The 25,785-nt window shown below is 39.4% G+C and overlaps 1 protein-coding gene across 2 annotated transcripts; it reads right to left on the bottom strand.

Moving 5' to 3' along the window:
• LSM6 (LSM6 homolog, U6 small nuclear RNA and mRNA degradation associated) lies at nt 1-25,785 on the bottom strand. Of its 2 annotated transcripts, XM_082653592.1 has the most exons (5): nt 25,667-25,746; nt 24,156-24,258; nt 12,359-12,474; nt 2,913-3,026; nt 1-400 (listed from the first exon to the last, which is right to left on the bottom strand). In XM_082653592.1, exons 3-5 carry the CDS (start codon nt 12,450-12,452, stop codon nt 366-368), a joined length of 243 nt encoding a protein of 80 aa, XP_082509718.1. In that variant the 5' UTR covers nt 12,453-12,474; nt 24,156-24,258; nt 25,667-25,746; the 3' UTR covers nt 1-365. The 2 variants fall into 2 exon arrangements, with proteins under 2 accessions (XP_082509718.1, XP_082509717.1); XM_082653591.1 differs by lacking the exon at nt 24,156-24,258 and having other exon boundaries at nt 25,667-25,785.

Raw genomic sequence — 25,785 nt, 5'->3', positions numbered from 1 at the left:
TCTCTACAAATGTTTTAATTGTCCTCACGTCCATCATTTCAGTCAGTCCCACAAGCAAAGCAGGCAAATCAAATGGTGTTGTTTGAGACTTCAGTTACAAATCATGTAGGGAGAAAAAGACTTTCTCTTTTTTGAAAATTCTTTTTGCTTTCTGCTCACTGACATAGAGGTAAAAGAAAATGACTGCAACTTAAATATGAAAGAACTCTTTACAATTAAATCCACAATTTTATACATTTATCTCACTCACGTGTCAGTGAAAAATCACCAACTATGACAAAATAGGACAAATTATATGACAGAAGAACCAAAAAACTTAATAAAAAACATATCCGAGTGTGAAAAGTATGGCACTCTAGGTGTCTTCACATCCTCCTCTTCTGTGTACTTATGTACAACACTGAAAAGAGAAAATGAACAAATTGAAAAAAACTTTTCTAAGTATCATAATAGCAAGTTTTAAAAGCAAGCAGATTTTAGTCTGACACCTCTGCATATTTCAAAGGAATTTTCAAACCACACAATAAATTCTAGAACTATTATAAGACTAATTTTATGACTCTAGACCTGGGTTTGATGTCTTAGAGGACTGTGTTCTGATCTTAGCTATACATCTGACTGGATTTGCAAATCGCAACCAAGGGGATAAAATAAAATGTATGTGAAAGTCTCTGGAATCTTCGAATGTTTTATAATTCTCGGTATAACAATTATGATTGGTGGTTAAAGCAAATTAGTAAATCTACCAGGCCAGACTTCAGATTCAAAATAAAGAATAAATAAAAAATAAATATTTTCATCCATCTCCTCGATATAATCACTAAACTTCCTGTTTACTTTTTTAATTGCATCAGGATAAACAAGAGCTGAGGAGTTTGTTATTTTGTCTTATTCTGAATTCCCTGTAACGTATCAGCCTTTGGTTTATCCGAAGTTTTGCTCAGCTAGTCCTCTCGTGACCACCCACATGAACTCTTCAGGGTATACTGAACATGTAGTACATGAGAATCAGACCACATCTAATGTCTTGGTCACTAGAGACCAAGCTTTCCCCAGAGGTGTACCTCCCCTCCTACTACCCACACCTACTCACACTCTGACAGGTTTGTGCAAAGTGAACATTAAGAGACATCCTGATCAAAGGACATAGCACAGATTAATTAAATAAGCCAGGATCCTCTTTAAGAGCCTAGGATGTGAATTATGGAGCCGATTACCCCATAGAAAAAGTTATATAAAGGAAAGCATCAGAATGACAGTAAAAACATCCCTAGGAAACTGGCCAAGTCCAAGATGTAGTCTGTACATGACAGGATGCATCCTATCACCTCTCACAGAACCTGCAGCTAGCTGACTGCTGTTTTCAGCTGTACTGAGATGGGGAAAGATCATTAACATTTCTTAGTAAATGGAGAGAGTCAAACAAGAACAATATTAAAAATAGGAAAAGAAATTCTACACATTGGAAGGACTAAAAAGGTATATATATAAAGATATGATGTGACCCCAATGTTCACAGCAGCACTATTTACAATAGTCAAGACATAGAAGCAACCTTGGTGTCCACTGACAGAGGAATGGATAAAGATGTGGTACATATATACAATGGAATATTACTCAGCCATAAAAAAGAATAAAATAATGCCATTTGCAGCAACACAGATGGACCTAGAGATTATCCTACTAAGTGAAATAAGTCAGACAAAGACTAATATCATATGATATCGCTTATAGGTGGAATCTAAAAAAATGATACAAATGAACGTATTTACAAAGCAGAAATAAACTCACAGACAAAGAAAACCAACTTATGGTTACCAAAGAGGAAGTGGGGGGAGGAATAAATTAGGAGTTTGGGATTAGCAGATATAAACTACTATATATAAAATAGATAAACAACAAGGTCCTACTATATAGTACAGGGAACTGTATTCAGTATCTTACAATAAACTATAATGGAAAAGAATCTGAAAAGAATATATATAGTCAGTTATATATGCACACATATATGACTGAATCACTTTGCTGCACACCGCAAACTAATACAACACTGTAACTCAACTATACTTTAATAAAAAAATTTTAAATAAAATAAAATGAAGATACAATGTGAAGCAGCAATATGGTATTGTAAGGACAGGAGGTAGAATAACTACAATGAAAGTCAGGATGTTTAGTTCACAGCAAAGAGATCCAAGGGTTATGGGGGCTGAAGAAGTTATCCGAACTAAAGAATACACATCAATAAAAAACCCCGAATCAAGAGTCACAGAGCTCCATTTGGGGGATGGGACCAAAAAGTGGGGATGAATCAAGGGATAATTCCCCCAGTTTTGATGTCTTCCCCGCCCCCACCCCAAAATTCAAATATGACTTTACTGATAATGTGTTTTTAAACCAGGTACTTGAAAGTAACCATAATAATCATATCAATAATAAGTTGTTAAAAAAGCTGGGTAACTTCAGAACCATATTTCCTCTTTTGTCATTTCTGCCAAACTAAAGGATACAAATCTCCCACAGAAAAAAAGCATCTGAATGCTTAATAGAGAAACAAGACAAGCTAACTGCCAAACCAAAGGTAGCAGGGAAATAGTGGCCATTCTCAGAGCACCAACCGCCAGTGTGAGAGGCCGTGTTGGGGGAATATAACACACTGTATTCGAGAACAGAGCTCTGGGTCAGTGTAACAAGGCCCCTCAATTCACCATCAGCAAAGGGAGGGAAGAAGTGAATTTCTAGTTCCAAAATGCCATGAAGCATCCAAAAAAGACCTAGCCACACCGAAGATCTGAGATGTAATAAGAATTTAAAAACAAAGCAAAACTAAAACTGAACTTTTAAGTCATCTAGAAAACATGCTGGTGATCCTGTTTTGGATGCGATATAACTGTAGAGTGAAGGGCTGTTACCATTGTTTCCTCGGATAAATGCATCCCCGTACTTATTCTTCAGCTGTCCATTTACATACTCCTCTGTCTGCTCCAAGGCTATATTCATATAGCCATCCAGGCAAGCCAGGACCCCTGGAGATGGATTCAGACAAAGAGAAGACATACAAAGCAAAGAGTTGAAAATTACAGGGTATACCTTAGAGCTGACAATCTCTTTACTCATTAGCTCTTACATGCTTAATATAAAAACTCACACCGTAAATGAAATTCAATAGAGCAAAGCACAAAAGTCTTTGCTCTCTGCCCGTCTGAATGAAAGGCTAAGACGCGTACAGCACGAGGGCCGTCATGCACCCACTGCTGGCAGGGAAAACAATGGGCTGCCGCCTCCCTCATTGCATGTGTGGCAACAATGGCAACTTTTAAAGCCTTCACAAAAGTAACACGGTAAGAATATTCCAAGTACGACACCATTCTTTGAGCGCTAAAGACAGGAGTGGGCAATTATGCAGGAACAAATGATCCCTAGCCATGACTCCTCATGCCCAGTGGCATTTCTGACTTCGGGCACTAAGTGAAATACGGGTCTGGCAGATTGATCTCGTTCTTTCACAATATCTCCTGCAGCGGATGAATGTATTCCAAGGTTAAGAGGAAGGCTCCACAATCTGTCAGAATAATGGAAAAGAGGAGACAGCAGGTGCTCCTGAAAGAACATCTTAAAGCTGTGACTCCCAGTGAGGAAGAGCTTGAGAACACGGGCACCATATTGCTTTATAGCACATGCCTCTCTGCGCTGTTCCAGTTAGAATATTTGCAGAACCACACTAATAAGAAAAACAGTAAACGTTCCAGGCAGCTTTCGAGGAAACTGTTCAAGTGAACCTTTTTAATTGTGTTAAGATGGTATCAATTCTGCAAAATTGGACCTGATGATCCTTTTTTAAAAAAGACGAAGATATGTAAACCATTAACTCTGAGCCTCTAACTTCAAGTGGTATTTTCTAGATAGACAACTTAAGTAAAAACAAATACTACAAATGTGATTCAATTAACCAAGTCGATAGCCCCATGTAGTCTCAACTTCATTAATATGCTTCTCACTCCCTGCCTCTGCCCCCATTATCCTCTCAACAAAAGTTTCTTTTCAAAATTTTGTGTGTGTGTAATGAGAGCTCAAGACAGTAAGCTAACAAAATTCTGCTAGAAGCTGCAAACTTTCGAAGCATCAGAATGCATTGTGAATAATAATAAATATTTCCTATCAAAAGAAAGCTGAAGCTACAACTTTAGTTTCACTCCGGCTGTATTACTTTATATCTAAACCACAATCATAAATGAGCAAGAAACTTCTGAGACATGATATGCAAATGTTTGAAAATTAATTAAACGCATTTAAAAATGAAATGTTCCCTTCTAATAAAAATATTCTCATAGCAAAGGTTTTTTAACAAAAAAGGTTCTTGGAGGTTGGGATTATAACCCCCTCCCTTCTCTAAGGGATTAAATTACAATGAATAACAGAAAACAAGTTTCTTCAGACTTGAAGGGAAATTGCTACAGAGAACTGGGCTGTTTCCTTGTTTGTTTTTATTTAATCACATTCTTTATAGTATGCTCTCAATAGTGTACAACGTTTTGCTTTAATAGTATAGAAGCCATGGCCAGACAATCATAAACGGAGAAAAATTAGGGTTACTACTACCCATGTGAAAGGTTGTTGAAACTTACTAGTAAACAAGGAAATATAAATTAAATGAGATATTACTTGTTGCCAATTAGAATGGAAAAGTTGACATTAAAGGCTAACACAAGGGTTGATGAGAACGTAGAGATGAATGAGCCACCTGCCCTGATGGAGGGTCATCTACACCCTCTTTGACTCTGAAACCGTACCCCAGGGAATTTATTATAAAGAGACACTTGGACAAGGGCTTGAGATACATGTTAAAGGAGCAGTCATTTACATTAGAAAAAAGATTGGTAAACATCTAAATGTCCATTAATAGGACACTGGTTACAAACAAAAACAAAACTGTGGTCCATCCACTCATGGTATTCCTATGTAGCCATTAAACACTCCATGTTGTCAGAAAATTGAATGCATTTAATGTTAAAAAAAAATCAGAATGCATGTACAATTAATTGATCCCACTTATGTAAAATTATGCTTATATAGAGACAGATCTAAATGGGTAAGGGTGATTATCTCTGGATGGTAGAATTTGGGGAAGATTTACCTTTCTTCTATATACTTTTCTCCATTATTTGCTTTGAAATTTCTTAAATATATATATATATATGTGTATATATTTCCTTTGAAAATAGAAAATGTTCCCCTAAAGAGTAGGCTGGTGGATCTCCTCAATGAAGGAGGTACTGAGAAGATACTGAACACATGTCGCCACCCTAATCAGCTGCTGGATATTCTCTACGAATCTATTACCTCCTCTGGGCCCATCAAAAGCCCAGGGGTGAGAAGCGGCACACAGAGATGTTATAATATCGCAGTATTCAGTATAAATCCATTGATTCCACTGTAAAAGTCAAATTAAACTGGAGCTACATTATTAATGTCAAGAAACTAAAGCAGTACATAAAAAGCAGAGTATTTTTTAGGAAGGCTTTTGAAGCAAGCTTGAGTTTGAGTGCTAGCTCCTCCCTTACTAGGTGGAGATAATCAACAGAGATCTCAAAGGATTTATGTGAAGAGAAAATGAAAATTAAAGTGATTCATGCACACGGGACCCACAGTAAGCTCTCAATAAAATTAAGTTTGCGCATGTGGAAAGTGGAAAAATCTCAAGAGATTTCGATCATTACTCAGGAAAGAGACCAAGAATTATTCAGGAAAGAGGCCAAAAAAGGCTTTAAAACTTTGCTAATCAATTAGTTATCCATACCTGTGAAATATTCCCAGTAATTTAACATATCTTAATTTTGGAAAATTAGGAATTTAGTTACTTCAAAAAAATGGAATTGGATACCATTCCTTACACAAAGTTAGTTTCAGTAGTGTCAAGCCTCTTAAAAAGAGCATTTCATTTTCTACAAGACCAGAAAGGTGTCTTTGGATACCCCACATATTATATGAGTGAGAAGTTTACGCTGAAAAATGATACTGTCTAAATAGTTGCTTGCCAATCTATTTTTTAACACTTTTATTACAGTATAACTGCTTTACAATGGTGCGTTAGTTTCTGCTGTATAACAAAGTAAATCAGCTATACATATGCATATATCCCCATTTCTCCTCACACTTGGGTCTCCCTCCCACCCCACTAGGTGGTCACAAAGCACCCAGCTGATCTCCCTATGCTTCCCGCTAGCTATCTATTTTACATTTGGTAGTGTATATATGTCCATGCCACTCTCTCACTTCGTCCCAGCTTACCCTTCCCCCTCCCCGTGGCCTCAAGTCCATTCTCTACATCTGCGCCTTTATTCTTGTCTTACCCCTAGGTTCTTCAGAACCATTTTTTTTTTTTTTTTTAGATTCCATATGTATGTGTTAGCATACGGTATTTGTTTTTCTCTTTCTGACTTACTTCACTCTGTATGACAGTCTCTAGGTCCATCCGCCTCACTACAAATAACTCAATTTCATCTCTTTTTATTGCTAAGCAATATTCCATTGTAATATATATCCCACATCTTCTTTATCCATTCATCTGTTGATGGACACATAGATTGCTTCCACGTCCTGGCTATTGTAAAAAGAGCTGCAATGAACACTGTGGTACATGACTCTTTTTGAATTATGGTTTTCTCAGGGTATATGCCCAGTAGTGGCATTGCTGGGTTGAAAGGTGGTTCTATTTTTAGTTTTTTAAGGAACCTCCATACAGTTCTCCATAGAGGCTGTATCAATTTACATTCCCACCAGCAGTGCAAGAGGGTTCCCTTTTCTCCACACCCTCTACAGCATTTATTCTCTGTAGATTTTTTGATGATGGCCATTCTGACCAGTGTGAGGTAATTCCTCATTGTAGTTCTGATTTGCATTTCTCTAGTGATTACTGACGTTGAGCATCCTTTCATGTGTTTATTGGTAATCTGTATATCTTCTTTGGAGAAATGTCTATTTAGGTCTTCTGCCCATTTTTGGATTGGGTTGTTTGTTTTTTTGGTATTGAGCTGCATGAGCTTATTCTATATTTTGGAGATTAATTCTTTGTCAGTTGCTTCATTTGCAAATATTTTCTCCCATTCTGAGGGTTGTCTTTTTGTCTTGTTTCTGGCTTCCTTTGCTGTGCAAAAGCTTTTAAGTTTCATTAGGTCCCCTTTCGTTATTTTTGTTTTTATTTTGATTTCTCTAGGAGGTGGGTCAAAAGGGATCTTGCTGTGATTTATGTCACAGAGTGTTCTATGTTTTCCTCTAAGAGTTTAATAGTGTCTAGCCTTACATTTAGGCCTTTAATCCATTTTGAGTTTATTTTTGTGTATGGTGTTAGGGAGTGTTCTAATTTCATTCTTTTATATGTAGTTGTCCAGTTTTCCCAGCACCACTTATTGAAGAGGCTGTCTTTTCTCCATTCAATATTCTTGCCTCCTTTATCAAAAATAAGGTAACCATATGTGCATAGGTTTACCTCTGGGCTTTCTATCCCGTTCCACTGATCTATATTTCTGTTTTTGTGCCAGTACCATACTGTCTTCATTACTGTAGCTTTGTAGTATAATCTGAAGTCAGGGAGCCTGATTCCACCAGCTCCATTTATCTTTCTCAAGACTGCTTAGGCTATTCGGGGTATTTTGTGTTTCCATACAAATTGTGAAATTTTTTGCTCTAGTTCTGCAAAAAATGCCACTGGTAGGTTGATAGGGATTGCACTGAATCTGGAGATTGCTTTGGGTAGTATAGTCATTTTCAGAATGTTATTTCTTCCAATCCAAGAATGTGGTATATCTCTCCAACTGTTTAATTTCTCTCATCAGTGTCTTATAGTTTTCTGCATACAGGTCTTTTGTCTCCCTAGATAGGTAAATTCCTAGGTATTTTATTCTTTCTGTTGCAATGGTAAATGGGAGTGTTTCCTTAATTTCTCTTTCAGATTTTTCATTATTTGTGTATAGGAATGCAAGACATTTCTGTGCATTAATTTTGTACCCTGCAACTTTACCAAATTCACTGATTAGCTCTAGTAGTTTTCTGGTAGAGTCTTTAGTATTCTCTATGTACAGTATCATGTCATCTGCAAACAGTGACAGCTTTACTTCTTCTTTGCCGATTTGGATTCCTTTTATTTCTTTTTCTTCTTTGATTGCTGTGGCTAAAACTTCCAACACTATGTTGAATAATAGTGGTGAGAGTGGGCAACCTTGTCTTCTTCCTGATCTTAGTGGAAATGGTTTCAGTTTTTCACTATTGAGAATGATGTTGGCTGTGGGTTTATCATATATGACCTTTATTATGTTGAGGTAAGTTCCCTCTATACCTACTTTCTGGCGGGTTTTTATCATAAATGTGTTGAATTTTGTTGAAAGATTTTTCTGCATCTATTGAGATGATCATATGATTTTTCTCCTTCAGTTTGTTAATATGGTGTTATCACATTGATTGATTTGCGTATATTGAAGAATTCTTGCATCCCTGGGATAAACCCCACTTGATCCTGGTGTTTGATCCTTTTAATGTGCTGTTGGATTCTGCTTGCTCGCATTTGTTGAGGATTTTTGCATCTATGTTCATCAGTGATATTGGCCAGTATTTTCTTTCTTTGTGACATCTTTGGTTTTGGTATCAGGGTGATGTTGCCCTCGTAGAATGAGTTTGGGAGTGTTCCTCCCTCTGCTATATTTTGGAAGAGTTTGAGAAGGATAGGTGTTAGCTCTCTCTAAACGTTTGATAGAATTTACCTGTGAAGCCATCTGGTCTTCGGCTTTTGTTTGTTGGCAGATTTTTATTCACAGTCTCAATTTCAGTGCTTGTGATTGGTCTGTTTATATTTTCTATATCTTCCTGGTTCAGTCTTGGAAGGTTGTGCTTTTCTAAGAATTTGTCCATTTCTTCCAGGTTGTCCATTTTATTGGCATATAACTGCTTGTAGTAATCTCTCATGATCCTTTATATTTCTGCAGTGTCTGTTCTTATTCCTCCTTTTTCATTTCTAATTCTATTGATTCGAGTCTTCTCCCTTTTTTTCTTGATGAGTCTGGCTAATGGTTTATCAATATTGTTTATCTTCTCAAACAACCAGCTTTTAGTTTTATAGATCCTTGCTCTTGTTTCATTTTTTTTCATTTATTTCTCATCTGATCTTTATGATTTCTTTCCTTCTGCTAATTTTGGGGGTTTTTTTGTTCTTCTTTCTCTAATTGCTTTAGGTGTAAGGTTAGGTTGTTTATTTGAGATTTTTTCTGTTTCTTGATGTAGGATTGTATTGCTATAAACTTCCCTCTTAGAACTGCCTTTGCTGCTTCCCATAGGTTTTGGGTCCTTGTGTTTTCACTGTCATTTGTTTCTAGGTATTTGCTGATTCCCTCTTTGATTTCTCCAGTGATCTCTTGGGTATTTAAGAGTGTACTGTTTAGCCTCCAACTGTTTGTATATTTTACAGATTCTTTTCCTGTAACTGATATCTAGTCTCATAGTGTTGTGGTCGGAAAAGATACTTGATACAATTTCAGTTTTCTTAAATTTACCAAGGCTTCATTTGTGACCCAAGATATATCTATCCTGGAGAACATTCCATGAGCACTTGAGAAGAAAATGTACTCTGTTGATTTTGGATGGAATGTCCTAAAAATATCAATTAAGTCCACCTTGTTTAATGTGTCATTTAAAGCTTGTGTTTCCTTATTTATTTTCATTTTGGATGATCTGTCCATTAGTGAAAGTGGGGTGTTAACATCCCTTACTATGATTGTGTTCCTGTCGATTTCCCCTTTTATGGCTGTTAGCATTTGTCTTATATATTGAGGTGCTCCTATGTTGGGTGCATAAAGATTTACAATTGTTATATCTTCTTTTTCAATTGATCCCTTGATCATTATGTAGTGTCCTTGTTGCTTGTAATAGTCTTTATTTTAAAGTCTATTTTGTCTCATCTGAGAATTGCTACTCCAGCTTGCTTTTGATTTCCATTTGCATGGAATATCTTTTTCCATCCTCTCACTTTCAGTCTGTATATGTCCCTAGGTCTGAAGTGGGTCTCTTGTAGACAGACTGTATATGGGTCTTGTTTTTGTATCCATTCAGCCAGTCAGTGTCTTTTGGTTAGAGCATTTAAGCCATTTACATTTAAGGTAGTTTTCAATATGTATGTTCCTATTACCATTTTCTTAACTGTTTTAGGTTTGTTATTGTAGGTCTTTTCCTTCTCTTGTGTTTCCTGCCTAGAGAAGTTCCTTTAGAATTTGTTGTAAAGCTGGTTTCCTGGTGCTAAATTCTCTTAGCTTTTGCTTGTCTGTAAAGGTTTTAATTTCTCTGTCTAATCTGAATGAGATCCTTGCTGGGTAGAGTAATCTTGTTTGTAGTTTTTTCCCTTTCATCACTTTAAATATGTCCTGCCACTCCCTTCTGGCTTGCAGGGTTTCTGCTGAGAGATCAGCTGTTAACCTTATGGGGATTCCCTTGTATGTTATTTGTTGTTTTTCCCTTGCTGCTCTTAATATTTTTTCTTTGTATTGAATTTTTGATAGTTTGATTAATATGTTTCTTGTGTTTCTCCTTGGATTTATCCTGTATGGGACTCTCTGCACTCTCTGCACTTCCTGGACTTGATTATCTATTTCCTTTCCCATATTAGGGAAGTTTTCAACTATAATCTCTTCAAATATTTTCTCAGTCCATTTCTTTTTCTCTTCTTCAGGGAGCCCTATAATTCGAATGTTGGTGTGTTTAATGTTGTCCCAGAGGTCTCTGAGACTGTCCTCAATTCTTTTCATTCTTTTTTCTTTATTCTACTCTGCAGTAGTTATTTCCACTATTGGACCTTCCGGGTCACTTATCTGTTCTTCTGCCTCAGTTATTCTGCTATTGATTCCTTCTAGAGAATTTTTAACTTCACTTACTTTGTTGTTCATCACTGTTTTTTTCCTCCTTAGTTTTTCTAGGTCCTTGGTAAATGTTTCTTGTATTTTCTCCATTCTATTTCTAAGACTTGGGATCATCTTTACTGTCATTACTCTGAATTCTATTTCAGGTAGACTGCCTATTTCCTCTTCATTTGTTAGGTCTGGTGGATTTTTACTTTGCTCCTTCATCTGCTGTGTATTTCTCTGTCTTCTCATTTTGCTTAACTGCAGCCTGCAGGTTCATATTTCCCATTGTTTTTGGTGTCTACCCCCAGTGGCTAAGGTTGGTTCAGTGGGTTATACAGTCTTCTTGGTGGAGGGGACTGGCGCCTGTGCCTGTGTCCTGGTGGATGAGGGTGGTTCTTTTCTTTCTGGTGGGCAGGTCCGCATATGGTGGTGTGCTTTGGGGTGTCTGTGAACTTATTATGATTTTAGGCAGCCTCTCTGCTAATGGGTGGGGCTGTGTTCCTGTCTTGCTAGTTGTTTGTCATAGGGTGTCCAGCACTGTAGCTTGCTAGCCGTTGAGTGGAGCTGGGTCTTAGCGTTGAGATGGGGATCTCTGGGAGCGCTTTCGCTATTTGATAGTACGTGGGACCAGGAAGTCTCTGGTGGTCCAACGTCCTGAACTCGGCTCTCCCACCTAAGAGGCTCAGGCCTGACACCTGGCCGGAGCACCAAGACCCTGTCAGACACTCGGCCAGGTACGTGGGGAGTTTCTTGCCTTTTGGGAAGTCTGAGGTATTCTGCCAGCGTTCAGTAGGTGTTCTGTAGCAGTTGTTCCACATGTAGATGTATTCTTCATGTATTTGTGGGGAGGAAGGTGATCTCCACATCTTACTCCTCTGCCGTCTTGAAGGTCCCTCCTGTTGCTTGCCAATCTTGACTGCTTCCACAAAAACAAATGCTGCTGGGCCAAGGAGTTCTTTAGTATCCGGTTATTCAAGCCTGGCTGTCACCAGGGGATGCAGGCACACCAATCTCAAAGCAAAGACAGGAGACAGGAGCCCCAGATCACGCAAGTCAGAGGAACACGCTCTGCTGTCAGAGTTGTCTCTAAAATGAACCATCTCAGAGGTAGAAAAAGAAATGGGTATAGGGGCATCCCTGGTGGCGCAGTGGTTGAGAGTCCGCCTGCCGATGCAGGGGACACGGGTTCGTGCCCCGGTCCGGGAAGATTCCACATGCCGCGGAGCGGCTGGGCCTGTGAGCCATGGCCGCTGAGCCTGCGTGTTCGGAGCCTGTGCTCCACAGCAGGAGAGGCCACAGCAGTGAGAGGCCCACGTATCACAAAAAAAAAAAGAAAAAAAAGGAATGGGTATAGAAACTGTTGACAACCAACACTTTTTTGGTCTACTGGGTACTTCAAAGAGGTTAATAAAAAGCAGTTAAGTCACCTTTACTTCTTTATAGTGAACACCAGTAAGGATGAAGCATGGAAATCTTACCTCGGTAATCCACTCCGGAATTTAATTTTACCACGACTGGTCGTCCGATGATTTGCTTCAGGAAGTCACTGGGTGTTTGCTTCCGCAGACTCATTTTAACAATCCTGATCAGAAATCTGAAAGGGAGAAATAAAGGTAAAGACAAAAGTTAATTATTCAACAAAAAAGCCTGGAAGCCCTTAATGTATTTATAGGAAATCAAGTGTCAAAGGACCACGTGCAAAGAGCCAACACTGCTCCACCACCACACCCAGAGCACGGGATTCCAGTTCTTACCTGGAGCCAGATACTAAGCAAAGCGTTTGACACACGTTACCTCATTAGGCCCACAAGAATCCTCAGACACAGCCTCACCACAGAAGAGTCCTGTGATTCCAGAGCCCCTGTTCTTAACCACTTGTCACCACTGTGTCCGCAGTCAACATACCCACGACCACCATGACCACCGCCACCACTTACCCAACATTCACTTCATGCTGAGCGCTCTGCTAAGATCCCTAGAAATACTGTCAAATTTAATCTTTACAAGAACCCTGGGAAGAAGGTCTTCATATCCCCATGAAATTAAAGGCTGTTGATGAAATTAAAGGCCCAGAAGGATGAAATTACGTGCCCACAAATGTGAGGGGATCAACATTCAAGTTCTAATCAGGCATGTTTTTTTGTTTGTTTTTTTTTGGGGGGGTTCACGGGCCTCTCACTGTTGTGGCCTCTCCCACTGCGGAACACAGGCTCCGGACGCGCAGGCTCAGTGGCCATGGCTCAAAGGCCTAGCAGCTCTGCGGCACGTGGGATCTTCCCGGACCGGGGCACAAACCCGTGTCCCCTGCATCGGTAGGCGGACTCTCAACCACTGCACTACCAGGGAAGCCCTCAGGCATGTTTTAAAGCCACAGTTTACATAATGTTTATATAGTATTTACAACATCTGATTGTAAATACTATATGCCAAAACAGTATCTCCAGAAAGAATAAGAATCATAACTGAGAGCCAATATTTGAGTGTACTACAGGCCGGCACTTATGTAAGCACTTTACATGTATTAATCCACTTAGCGCTCACTCATTTTACAGATGACTAGACACAGAAAGGGCTAAACATCCTGGTCAAGGTAACATAGCCAGTAAGTAGATGGCCAGCCCATGTCTTAATCACACCTTTATGCAGCCTCCTGAAAGCTGCTAATGTAGCCAAATATTTTTATTATATTATGTATATTATAATTATAGCAGATATACACTCCTTATAACAAAGAAAAAAATCTTAAAAATCAAGTATAATAGAAATCTAAAATACAGAAAGAGCATTACGTACCCAAATCAATCACAGACATACATAGCTACCCATCACTCCTTTCAAAACTCATCCTGTTTTTAAGTTCTCTATCTCAAAATATTTTGATAAACAAATGTAACAAAACGAAACTGTTACTTAAATAAAAACTTTGGAAATTAATTATTCTGTTTCAGTCAAATTCAGCATCAATTTTATTTAGTAGCCATATAAACATTCACATTTAAAAATTAGTATGAATACAATACTTGAAGGACTCTCCTCAAGAACTCAAGTTGTGGGGTTTCCCTGGGGGCACAGTGGTTGAGAATGTGCCTGCCAATGCGGGGGACACGGGCTCGAGCCCTGGTCTGGGAAGATCCCACATGCCGCGGAACAACTAAGCCCGTGCACCACAACTACTAAGCCTGCGCTCTAGAGCCTGTGAACCACAACTACTGAGCCCGCGTGCCACAACTACTAAAGCCCACACACCTAGAGCCCACACACTGCAACAAGAGAAGCCACCGCAATGAGAAGCTTGTGCACCACAGTGAAGAGTGGCCCCCGCTCGCCGCCACTAGGAAAAGCCTGCACGCAGCAACAAAGACCAAACACAGCCAAAAGTAAATAAATTAATTTTTTTTAAAAAATCAAGGTTTTTCTTGTTTTGTTTTCAATCAAAACTTTCACTAAACATTCTTCCATAAATAGCACTGGTTATTTCACTCCAAGTCCATCCACTCAATGATCTCAATTCAGGTTTAAGATGATTGTTTGGAGATTTTCTCAATGTAAATCCATGCAGACTCAGCAGTTTGGATAAACTAGAACGCTAGATTATTGGCTTTTCATTTAACAATTATGTGTATGGACACGCCCTGCAAGAAAATTTTTTAAATGTACACACAGGCTCTGACCTTAAAGAACTTAGAATCTAAAAGAACTTAAACTCTTGTTTAAAGGGCATGAGTAAACAAAAATGATCGTAATTTAAGTAAAATAATTTTCTTTAGGGCTTCCCTGGTGGCGCAGTGGTTGAGAGTCCGCCTGCCGATGCAGGGGAAACGGGTTCGTGCCCCGGTCCGGAAAGATTCCACATGCCGTGGAGCAGCTGGGCCCGTGAGCCACGGCCGCTGAGCCTGCGCATCCGGAGCCAGTGCTCCACAATGGGAGAGGCCACAGCAGGGAGAGGCCCGCGTACCACCAAAAAAAAAAAAAAATTTCTTTAAACAAGAAAAGTCAATATCTCAAATTAAACAAAAGAAAATACAAATTTCAAAAACTATTCTTGAATGTGGGGCTGACATTTGGTCTATCCATTCCATCTCCTCAAGGTTTGAAGGATTTTTTAAATGTGATCAAATAATTATTCTGCTTGGCAAATTTTAATTTTTCCACTGAATTGCCAGTTTATTTGTTTAGCTACACTGTCTCAACAGATAACTGAAATTATGACTACTATTCAGGACAATCACTATTCATTCATGACTCAGACCACACAACATTATTTATGGTGTGTTGAGCTCACGAAGAAAATTACAGAGTAAATACTGTAGCAGACTCAATACCTTTAATGACATTAGTAAAAGGAAACACGTCTTCCCATTTATCTACAAAGTGCTTTATTTCTGTCTTCAACATGCATTGTTCTGTAGTTGGACAGGTCTACAGACATGCTGAAGGCCCCACAGAGACTCATTCACTGAGACTTAGGTTCATTTCCCATCAGATGCTAAGTCCCATTGTGCCAGCTTCTTCATCTACAAACTTGAGAAAAAACTAGTTTATTTTGTGCTAAAAAACCCACTAAGATGCATTCTGATGTGAAAATCTATTATTAACTACCTTGTCCAAAGTTAAAAGTTAATGACAGCAGATGACAGAGCAAGGTAAAAACCCAGCAGACCAAACAAATGAAGAGGAAACAGGCAGTCTACCTGAAATAGAATTCAGAGTAATGATAGCAAAGATGATCCAAAATCTTGGAAATAGAATAGAGAAAATACAAGAAACGTTTAACAAGGACCTGGAAGAACTAAATAGCAAACAAACAATGATGAACAACACAATAAATGAAATTAAAAATTCTCTAGAAGGAATCAATAGCAGAATAACTGAGGCAGAAGAATGGATAAGTGACCTGGAAGATAAAATAGTGGAAAAAACTACTGCAGAGTAGAATAAAGAAAAAGGAATGAAAAGAATTGAGGACAGTCTCAGAGACCTCTGGGACAACATTAAACACACCAACATTCGAATTATAGGGCTCCCTGAAGAAGAGAAAAAGAAATGGACTGAGAAAATATTTGAAGAGATTATAGTTGAAAACTTCCTTAATATGGGAAAGGAAATAGATAATCAAGTCCAGGAAGTGCAGAGAGTGCAGAGAGTCCCATACAGGATAAATCCAAGGAGAAACACAAGAAACATATTAATCAAACTATCAAAAATTCAATACAAAGAAAAAATATTAAGAGCAGCAAGGGAAAAACAACAAATAACATACAAGGGAATTCCCATAAGGTTAACAGCTGATCTCTCAGCAGAAACTCTGCAAGCCAGAAGGGAGTGGCAGGACATATTTAAAGTGATGAAAGGAAAAAACTACAAACAAGATTACTCTACCCAGCAAGGATTTCACTCAGATTAGACAGAGAAATTAAAACCTTTACAGACAAGCAAAAGCTAAGAGAATTTAGCACCAGGAAACCAGCTTTACAACAAATTCTAAAGGAACTTCTCTAGGCAGGAAACACAAGAGAAGGAAAAGACCTACAATAACAAACTCAAAACAATTAAGAAAATGGTAATAGGAATATACATATTGATAACTACCTTAAATGTAAATGGCTTAAATGCTCCAACCAAAAGACACTGACTGGCTGAATGGATACAAACACAAGACCTATATATATGCTGTCTACAAGAGACCCACTTCAGACTTGGGGATCCATATGCACTGAAATGAGAGGATGGAAAAAGATATTCCATGCAAATGGAAATCAAAAGCAAGCTGGAGTAGCAATTCTCAGATCAGACAAAATAAACTTTAAAATAAACTCTACTACAACAGACAAAGAAGAACACTACATACTGATCAAGGGATCAATCTAAGAAGAAGATATAACAATTGTAAATCTTTATGCACCCAACATAGGAGCACCTCAATACATAAGGCAAATGCTAACAGCCATAAAAGGGGAAATCGACAGGAACAGAAGCATAGTAGGGGACTTTAACACCCCACTTTCACCAACGGACAGATCATCCAAAATGAAAATAAATAAGGATACACAAGCTTTAAATGACACATTAAACATGATGGACTTAATTGATATTTATAGGACATTCCATCCAAAACAACACAATACACTTTCTTCTCAAGTGCTCATGGAACATTCTCCAGTATAGATCATATCTTGGGTCACAAATGAAGCCTTGGTAAATTTAAGAAAACTGAAATTGTATCAAGTATGTTTTCTGACCACAACACTATGAGACTAGGTATCAATCAGAGGAAAATATCCATAAAAAATACAAACAGATGGAGGCTAAACAGTACGTTACTAAATAACCAAGAGATCACTGAAGAAATCAAAGAGGAAATCAAAAATACCCAGAAACAAATGACAATGAAAACACAACGACCCAAAACCTATGGGATGCAGCAAAAGCAATTCTAAGAGGGAAGTTTATAGCAATACAATCCTATCTCAAGAAACAGGAAACATCTTAAATAAACAACCTAACCTTACACCTAAAGCAATCAGAGAAAGAAGAATAAAAAAAAGAACCCAAAATTAGCAGAAGGAAAGAAATCATAAAGATCAGATGAGAAATAAATGAAAAAAAATGAAGGAAACAAGAGCAAAGATCTATAAAACTAAAAGCTGGTTGTTTGAGAAGATAAACAAAATTGATAAACCATTAGCCAGACTCATCAAGAAAAAAAGGGAAGAGACTCAAATCAATAGAATCAGAAATGAAAAAGGAGAAGTAAGAACAGACACTGCAGAAATATAAAGGATCATGAGAGATTACTACAAGCAGTTATATGCCAATAAAATGGACAACCTGGAAGAAATGGACAAATTCTTAGAAAAGCACAACCTCCCAAGAATGAACCAGGAAGATATAGAAAATATAAACAGACCACTCACAAGCACTGAAATTGAGACTGTGAATAAAAATCTTCCAGCAAATAAAAGCCGAGGACCAGATTGCTTCACAGGCGAATTCTATCAAACGTTTAGAGAGAGCTAACACCTAACCTTCTCAAACTCTTCCAAAATATAGCAGAGGGAGGAACACTCCCAAACTCATACTACGAGGCCAACATCACACTGATACCAAAACCAAAGATATCACAAAGAAAGAAAATACTGGCCAATATCACTGATGAACATAGATGCAAATATTCTCAACAAAATGCGAGCAAACATAATCCAACAGCACATTAAACAGATCATACACCAGGATCAAGTGGGGTTTATCCCAGGGATGCAAGGATTCTTCAATATACGCAAATCGATCAATGTGATACACCATATTAACAAACTGAAGGAGAAAAATCATATGATCATCTCAATAGATGCAGAAAAATCTTTCAACAAAATTCAACACATTTATGATAAAAACCAGCCAGAAAGTAGGTAGAGAGGGAACTTACCTCAACATAATAAAGGTCATATATGACAAACCCACAGCCAACATCGTCCTCAATGATGAAAAACTGAAACCATTTCCACTAAGATCAGGAAGAAGACAAGGTTGCCCACTCTCAACACTATTATTCAACATAGTGTTGGAAGTTTTAGCCACAGCAATCAGAGAAGAAAAAGAAATAAAAGGAATCCAAATCGGCAAAGAAGTAGTAAAGCTGTCACTGTTTGCAGATGACATGATACTGTACAAAGAGAATCCTAAATACTCTACCAGAAAACTACTAGAGCTAATCAATGAATTTGGTAAAGTTGCAGGGTACAAAATCAATGCACAGAAATCTCTTGCATTCCTATACACTAATGATGAAATAACTGAAAGAGAAATTAAGGAAACACTCCCATTTACCACTGCAACAAAAAGAATAAAATACCTAGGAATTTACCTACCTAAGGAGACAAAAGACCTGTATGCAGAAAACTATAAAACACTGATGAAAGAAATTAAACAGTTGGAGAGATATACCATGTTCTTGGATTGGAAGAATCAACATTGTGAAAATGACTATACTACCCAAAGCAATCTACAGATTCAGTGCAATACCTATCAACCTACCAATGGCATTTTTCACAGAACTAGAACAAAAAATTTCACATTCTGTATGGAAACACAAAACACCCCAAATAGCCAAAGCAATCTTAAGAAAGAAAAACAGAGCTGGTGGAATCAGGCTCCCTGACTTCAGACTATACTACAAAGCTGCAGTAATCAAGACAGTATGGTACTGGCACAAAAACAGAAATATAGATTAATGGAACAGGATAGAAAGCCCAGAGGTAAACCCACGCATATATGGTCACCTTATTTTTGATAAAGGAGGCAAGAATATACAATGGAGAAAAGACAGCCTCTTCAATAAGTGGTGCTGGGAAAACTGGACAGCTACATGTAAAAGAATGAAATTAGAACACTCCCTAACACCATACACAAAAATAAACTCAAAATGGATTAAAGACCTAAATGTAATAAGGCCAGACACTATAAAACTCTTAGAAGAAAACATAGGCAGAACACTCTATGACATAAATCACATCAAGATTCTTTTAACCCACCTCCTAGAGAAATGAAAATAAAAGCAAAAATAAACAAATAGGACCTAATGAAACTTAAAAGCTTTTCCACAGCAGAGGAAACCACAAACAAGACAAAAAGACAATGCTCAGAATGGGAGAAAATATTTGCAAATGAAGCAACTGACAAAGGATTAATCTCCAAAATATAGAAGAGGCTCATGCACTTCAATATCAAAAAAACAAACAACCCATCCAAAAATGGGCAGAAGACCTAAACAGACATTTCTCCAAAGAAGATATACAGATTGCCAACAAACACATGAAAGGATGCTCAACATCAGTAATCACTAGAGAAATACAAATCAAAACTACAATGAGGAATTACCTCACACTGGTCAGAATGGCCATCATCAAAAAATCTACAAAGAATAAATGCTGTAGAGGGTGTGGAGAAAAGGGAACTCTTTTGCACTGCTGGTGGGAATGTAAATTGATACAGCCACTATGGAGAACAGTATGGAGGGTCCTTAAAAAACTAAAAATAGAACTACCATATGATGCAGCAATGCCACTACTGGGCATATACCCTGAGAAAACCGTAATTCAAAAAGAGTCATGTACCACAGTGTTTATTGCAGCTCTATTTACAACAGCAAGGACATGGAAGCAACCTAAGTGTCCATCAACAGATGAATGGATAAAGAAGATGTGGGATATATATACAATGGAATATTACTCAGCAATAAAAAGAAATGAAATTGTTATTTGTAGTGAGGTGGATGGATCCAGAGACAGTCATACAGAGTGAAGTAAGTCAGAAAGAGAAAAACAAATACCATATGCTAACACATATATATGGAATCTAAAAAAAAAAAAAAAATTGGTTCTGAAGAACCTAGGGGCAGAACAAGAATAAAGACGCAGACGTAGAGAAAGGACTTGAGGACACAGGGAGTGGGAAGGGTAAGCTGGGACGAAGTGGGAGAGTGGCATGGACATATATACACTACCAAATGTAAAACAGATAGCTACTGGGAAGCAGCCGCATAGCACAGGGAGATCAGCTCAGTGCTTTGTGACCACCTAGAGGGGTGGGATAGGGAGGGTGGGAGGGAGACACAAGAGGGAGGAGATATGAGGATATATGTATATGTATAGCTGTTTCACTCTGTTATAAAGCAGAAACTAACACACTATTGAAAGCAATTATACTGCAATAAAGATGTTAAAAAAAAAAGTTAATGACAGAGAACAGTTCTGAAAGTTTCTGAGATGCTCTTCCTGGGTTAGGATCCTCAAATAAAATTTTCCATTGTTTAGAAAAAAGAAAAAAGTTAAAGACACATGAAAGAATACAAACCTAGACTGATAGTTGCTTAACTGATGATATTAGTTATTTTTAAAATGTTGCTAACACTATCTTTCCTCACCTTTTAAAAAAGCATGGACATATTCTTGTTCTAAACTCATCAAAGATCATGCCTCTGCCATTAAGTCTCATCTCTACCCCAATTAACATCAATCTCTTCCTGAAGGCATTCAACGCTTCAAATTTTTATGCAGCACCTACCTGTCAGGCACTTAGGCTGGGGATGTAGCACCTATAAGATGTGGCCTTGGGCCCTCAGAGTTGATACTCCAAAGGGGACAGAAACATACAAATGGCAAAGTTTTTAAAAAGCTGTATGCATTTGCATAAAATGGTGCAGAGAACAGCACATACGGAAGAGTGGCTTACACCAGGCCTTGGAGATCAAAGGAAGATTTCGGGAGGTGAACCTGAGCTGAATATGGAGGAAAAGGAGTCCACCAGCCTAAAAGGAGAGAAATCTTAGCAAAGGTATTAGACAGTGTTTGGGTTTGAGGGGAAAATGCCACCTTGGCAAGAAGGACAAGCAGCAGCTGCAGAAGGGAGCAGGGCCACCATCATGGGATCAGAGCAAGTCAGACTGAGAGAGCGCAGCCCTGAGCCTCTAGGCCAGTTTCCCAAAAGTGAATCATCTGCATCACTTGGAGATCCTGATTCGGTAGTTCTGGGGCAGGAACCAGAATCTGTCTGCAAAAGCGCAGGAGACGCCTATGAACTGGCAAGCATGGGAAATACTTGTGTCAGTGATGGGGACCCTGGGGAGGTCTGAAGCAGAGACTTGCATGATTGGAGACAGGCCCTCTCACTTAGTTCTGGCGTCAGAGTTTCCCATATGGTTACCTGTCACTATTTACTCTTTTATATGCTTTACTTTTTTTAAATAGGAGTCTTTGCTCCCTCACAAGACTGGAAGCCACGTGAAAGGAGAGACTAGTACCAAGCTTCTCATTTACTCTCTAGAACATCGACATTGTGCTAAATCTCTTGAAAAAAAATTTGTTTTTATTTGTAAAGAGGATGGTTGCTTCAAACACATTTTATCCATCACTTTAGGAGAGTGTATCTTTTACATTTGTCTTCATTAGGCTTCCGTGGTACTCCCTGTTACTTAATGACTCGTCCATAAATCCATTTTGTATGAGTCAATTGGTCTCGACACCACAATTTTTCCCATGACTTGCCTCACGTAAGTTTAAGTTTTCATCTTTTAAATTGGATAAGGCAAAAGGAACAGTTCTGACTGTTTCTGAAGGAAGAAAAAAGCCTCTTGAACCATAAACATATAAGAGGAAAAAGGCTTTCTTGCTTCAGGGTCACCTTGATAAAACTTCTCTTCAAAATTAAAGCCATAATCACCCTCTAGGCCTCCTCTCCCTTCCCTGACTCCTACTCGGGGTTTTAAATGACCTATTTTCATAAATGGCTATTAAGTCAAAAGCAGTATATTTTCTAGCAGAAGCTACTGAGAGGTCTGGTACAAGAACATCTGCCTACTGCCTTGCAGAGATTTTTTTAATTAGAAGAATGGGGAGGAAAAAAGAAACATTTTATTCATCCACTATGTGCCAGGCCACACTAGATTCCTCAGCAATTCACATAGCAACCCTGTGAGGGGGTGAGCAGAACTAAGGCTTGACCCCAAAGCCGAAGCCCTTTCAGAGGTTCAGCTGCCCTTCTGAATAGGTGTCAAACCAGGGGAATGGCCATAGAGACAGTGAGAGATCTTATCTGGAGAGTAGCAGTACTGAGGGGAAAACACCGAAAGTGACAAAGTCCTGTAAATTAGCCTGTGACGATATTTAAAAATGGTCAAACAGAAAGAAATATACAAGGAGACTTGCAAATCCTTGTTTCTTGGCAATGTTCACTGTAAACTTTCACCTACTCTTGAAGTATTTACAGTTTAGGGTGAAAAAAATTGAAAAGGAAAAAAACTGCAATGAAACCCAATACTACAACCCAAGTAAACGCAGCTGTAGACTAACACATCATTTGTCAGAGAGGGCATGAGACACGGAGAAACACAGCTCTCTCTATATCTCCCTTCCGAGACAGCGGATACGCTGCCCTCTTCCGAAGGCTGCAGACCAATCCCTCCCCCCCACCCACAGGGGGCTACCTTCCTCCCCTCTCGCCCGGGGGCACGCTGAGCTGGCCCTCTGCGCACCCAGAGCGCCTCTCTCCACTCGCAGTCACTGCCCTGGGCGGCTGTTTTGCAGTTTTCCTGTTTGCTGACCAGTCTCCCACACTGGGTTCTAAGCTTCTCGGGGACGAGGAAAATGTGTTCCTCATTTAGTAACCCTGGTACCTAAGCACACTGCCCAGGCCTGAGGAAGCAGCACTTAAGGGCAGTGCCAAGGAAAAGCCCTGTCCCTTCCCCTCCTCTCCCAGCTATGGGCACAGGGATGAGTACAGCATCATCCATGCACGTAAACAGCTCTAACCTAGTCATATCTCTATTACTGACCACCAAATTAAAGAAAGATGGAGAAAACAGAAACGTTTCTGCGTTGTCCAAGAAACAGCTGCACCCAAATCAACACAGATGGCTTGTTAACTGCAGATTCCTGAAGCCAACTCCCAGTCAGACTCTCTAGGTAAGGAACACTGTAATTTATGCTGTATAAAGCTCCCCAAATAATTTCCATAAGCAAGTGGTTCTCCACCAGCAGCGCTTTTAAACCCCACCCTCAGGGACATTCAGAAACGTCTGAAGACATTTTAGAGTCTCTTGACTGCGGAGCGCGGTGCCACTGATGTCTAGTAGGTAGAGGCCAGGGATTCGGCTTAACACTCTACAAAGCATAGGACGGCGGTCCTCCACAAGAAAGGACGATCTGCCCCCAGATGTCAGCTGAGGTTGGGAAACTCTGTTATAAGCCCTAAAACCATTGTTCTCTGATCTCAAGGCAACAAGTTTTTAAAAAACCTTCAAGGGTTAACAAATGAGAACCAACAGCTAAGTTCTAACCACATGACAGAGTATAAATCATAACTTATTAGATATTTTATTCCAACATATAAAGAATATGAAAACAACTGTCAAAAAAAATCTTGACGGGATTGCCATTCCAAATAATGAATTTCTAGTCCTGACCATGAAAACGTCACTTTTCCCATTTTTCAGTGCTACAGATCACTCAGATGATTACAATCTCTGTTACCTGGCCCAAATCTGAAACTGTAGAATATGAAAAAAATATATATATATTATATATAGATACAAATTATATATACATAGCTGAATCACTTTTGCTGTACACCTGAAACTAACACAATATTGTAAGTCAACTACACTTCAATAAAAAAAATAAACTGTTGAATAATCCAAGTGATGTAAACATCTTTTAAAATTCTAATACTAAGAACGTCACAGTTCAGTGAGAGACCATCTGCTGCAGCATAAAGAGTACTCACTTGGGATGCGGGAACCCTGAGTTCTAATCCCAGCTCTGCTACTTAATTAGCAGTGTGCCTTGGATAACTCATCATTTCACCTCTCAGGCCCCAGGTTCCTCATCTGCAAAATAAAGGAGTTATGCCAGACGATCGCTTAAGGGATCATCCTGCTCTAACATTCAGTCAGGGCCTATGCAGTAACTCCAAAAATACAAATACACACACACAATAACATCCTCTGAAGAGTCCTGCACAAAATTCAAGCAAGTGGAATTGCCACGTAACACTACATTAAAAAAAAAAAAAAAACCCAAAGAGGCTCAACCTTGCCAGTTGATATCCTAGAAAAGAATTAGTTTTGGTGAAAAAGGCACAAACGTGAATGATGGAAACTGCTAAAACTTTTTTGGCTAACAATCTGGCCATGTGTAGGAAGACCTAAAAAAGACCCCACAAGATCACAGCATCTATTCTAATAATTTCACTCCTCAGAATCAGTCCAAGTTAATCATCTGAAATACTTTTTAAAAAAAATGTTTATCAAAGTATTACCTGGAATACTAAAATGAAGCAAAAATTCACAAACACCCTAAATGCCCCACAGCCGGGAAATGGTTAAATAATGGGTAGGACCTACACAATGATGATTTAGGTAGCCGATCAAAAGAAAATACAAAATTAGAAATTATACTTAGGAATGATTTCTAAATGAAAGTGAAAAACTAAATATACTGTTAAGTGATAAAATGGGTACAGCCTTAACTCAAATACAAACCAGCCCAGAACAGACTGTAGGCGGAAGGGTGCCATAAACGTTATTTTCTTCACTAAACGTTTCTGTATTTTCAATTTTTCTATAACCGTCTTGTATTAATAAGGGGTAGGGAAAGGACACACCAAATCACTCTCAAGATTATCTGCATCATCCCAGTTCTAGACACCTTAAACGAAAATACGGGCTGACCGCGCGCGCACACGCCTGCTCACAAAAGCCGTGGTGACAGGACTTAAAACCATGCAACTGTGGGCATCCCCAACCTGACAACTCGGGAAGGTGGGCTAGTCCAGCTCTTAATTCCTGGGAGTCAGGCGCAGCCACCCCGATGCAGCGGAGGCCAAGCAATCCCAGGCGAAGCCTGGCCCTGTGTTCGGGTCCGCTTTCCCGCCGAATCCCCGGGCTCATGTCGTGCTTCCCTGCGTACTTCGACCACCATGAGCGGTCTCGGAAACCACCTCGTGGGGCCCGGCCAATGCCGTTTCTCCCCGCGCGATCTAGGCTGCCCTCGGGGTGGGGTTCTCAGGACCGAGCTCGGGAAGCCCGGCGCCGGCGGTCCCAGATCTCCCGGGCACGACAGGCGCCGAGGACCGAGCGTGAGCGCGGGGACCCGGCACCCGCAGGCTCCGAAGTCCGCGCTCGCTCCCGGGCCCTCCAGGGGCTGCAGGCCCGGCCCGGGGATGCTGCTCACTAACCCTGCCCGGGACGACGGAACACTGAGGCCTCGGACTGCCCGCGCGGCCGCATGGCTCACCTCACGGCCGGGATCAGCACCCCGACTCCGGGCACCCCACAAGCCCGGCCTCCGCCGACCAACCAGGCGAAACCGAAACTGAAATCGCCGAGGCTGCGGCGCTTTTCTGTCTCAGCCAA

This window comes from Grampus griseus, assembly GCF_964374135.1.
Source record: "Grampus griseus genome assembly, chromosome: 4".
NCBI classification, from domain to species: Eukaryota; Metazoa; Chordata; class Mammalia; order Artiodactyla; family Delphinidae; genus Grampus; species Grampus griseus.
Note: the sequence above shows the minus strand (reverse complement) of the source record. Positions and strands in the feature narration are given on the sequence as shown.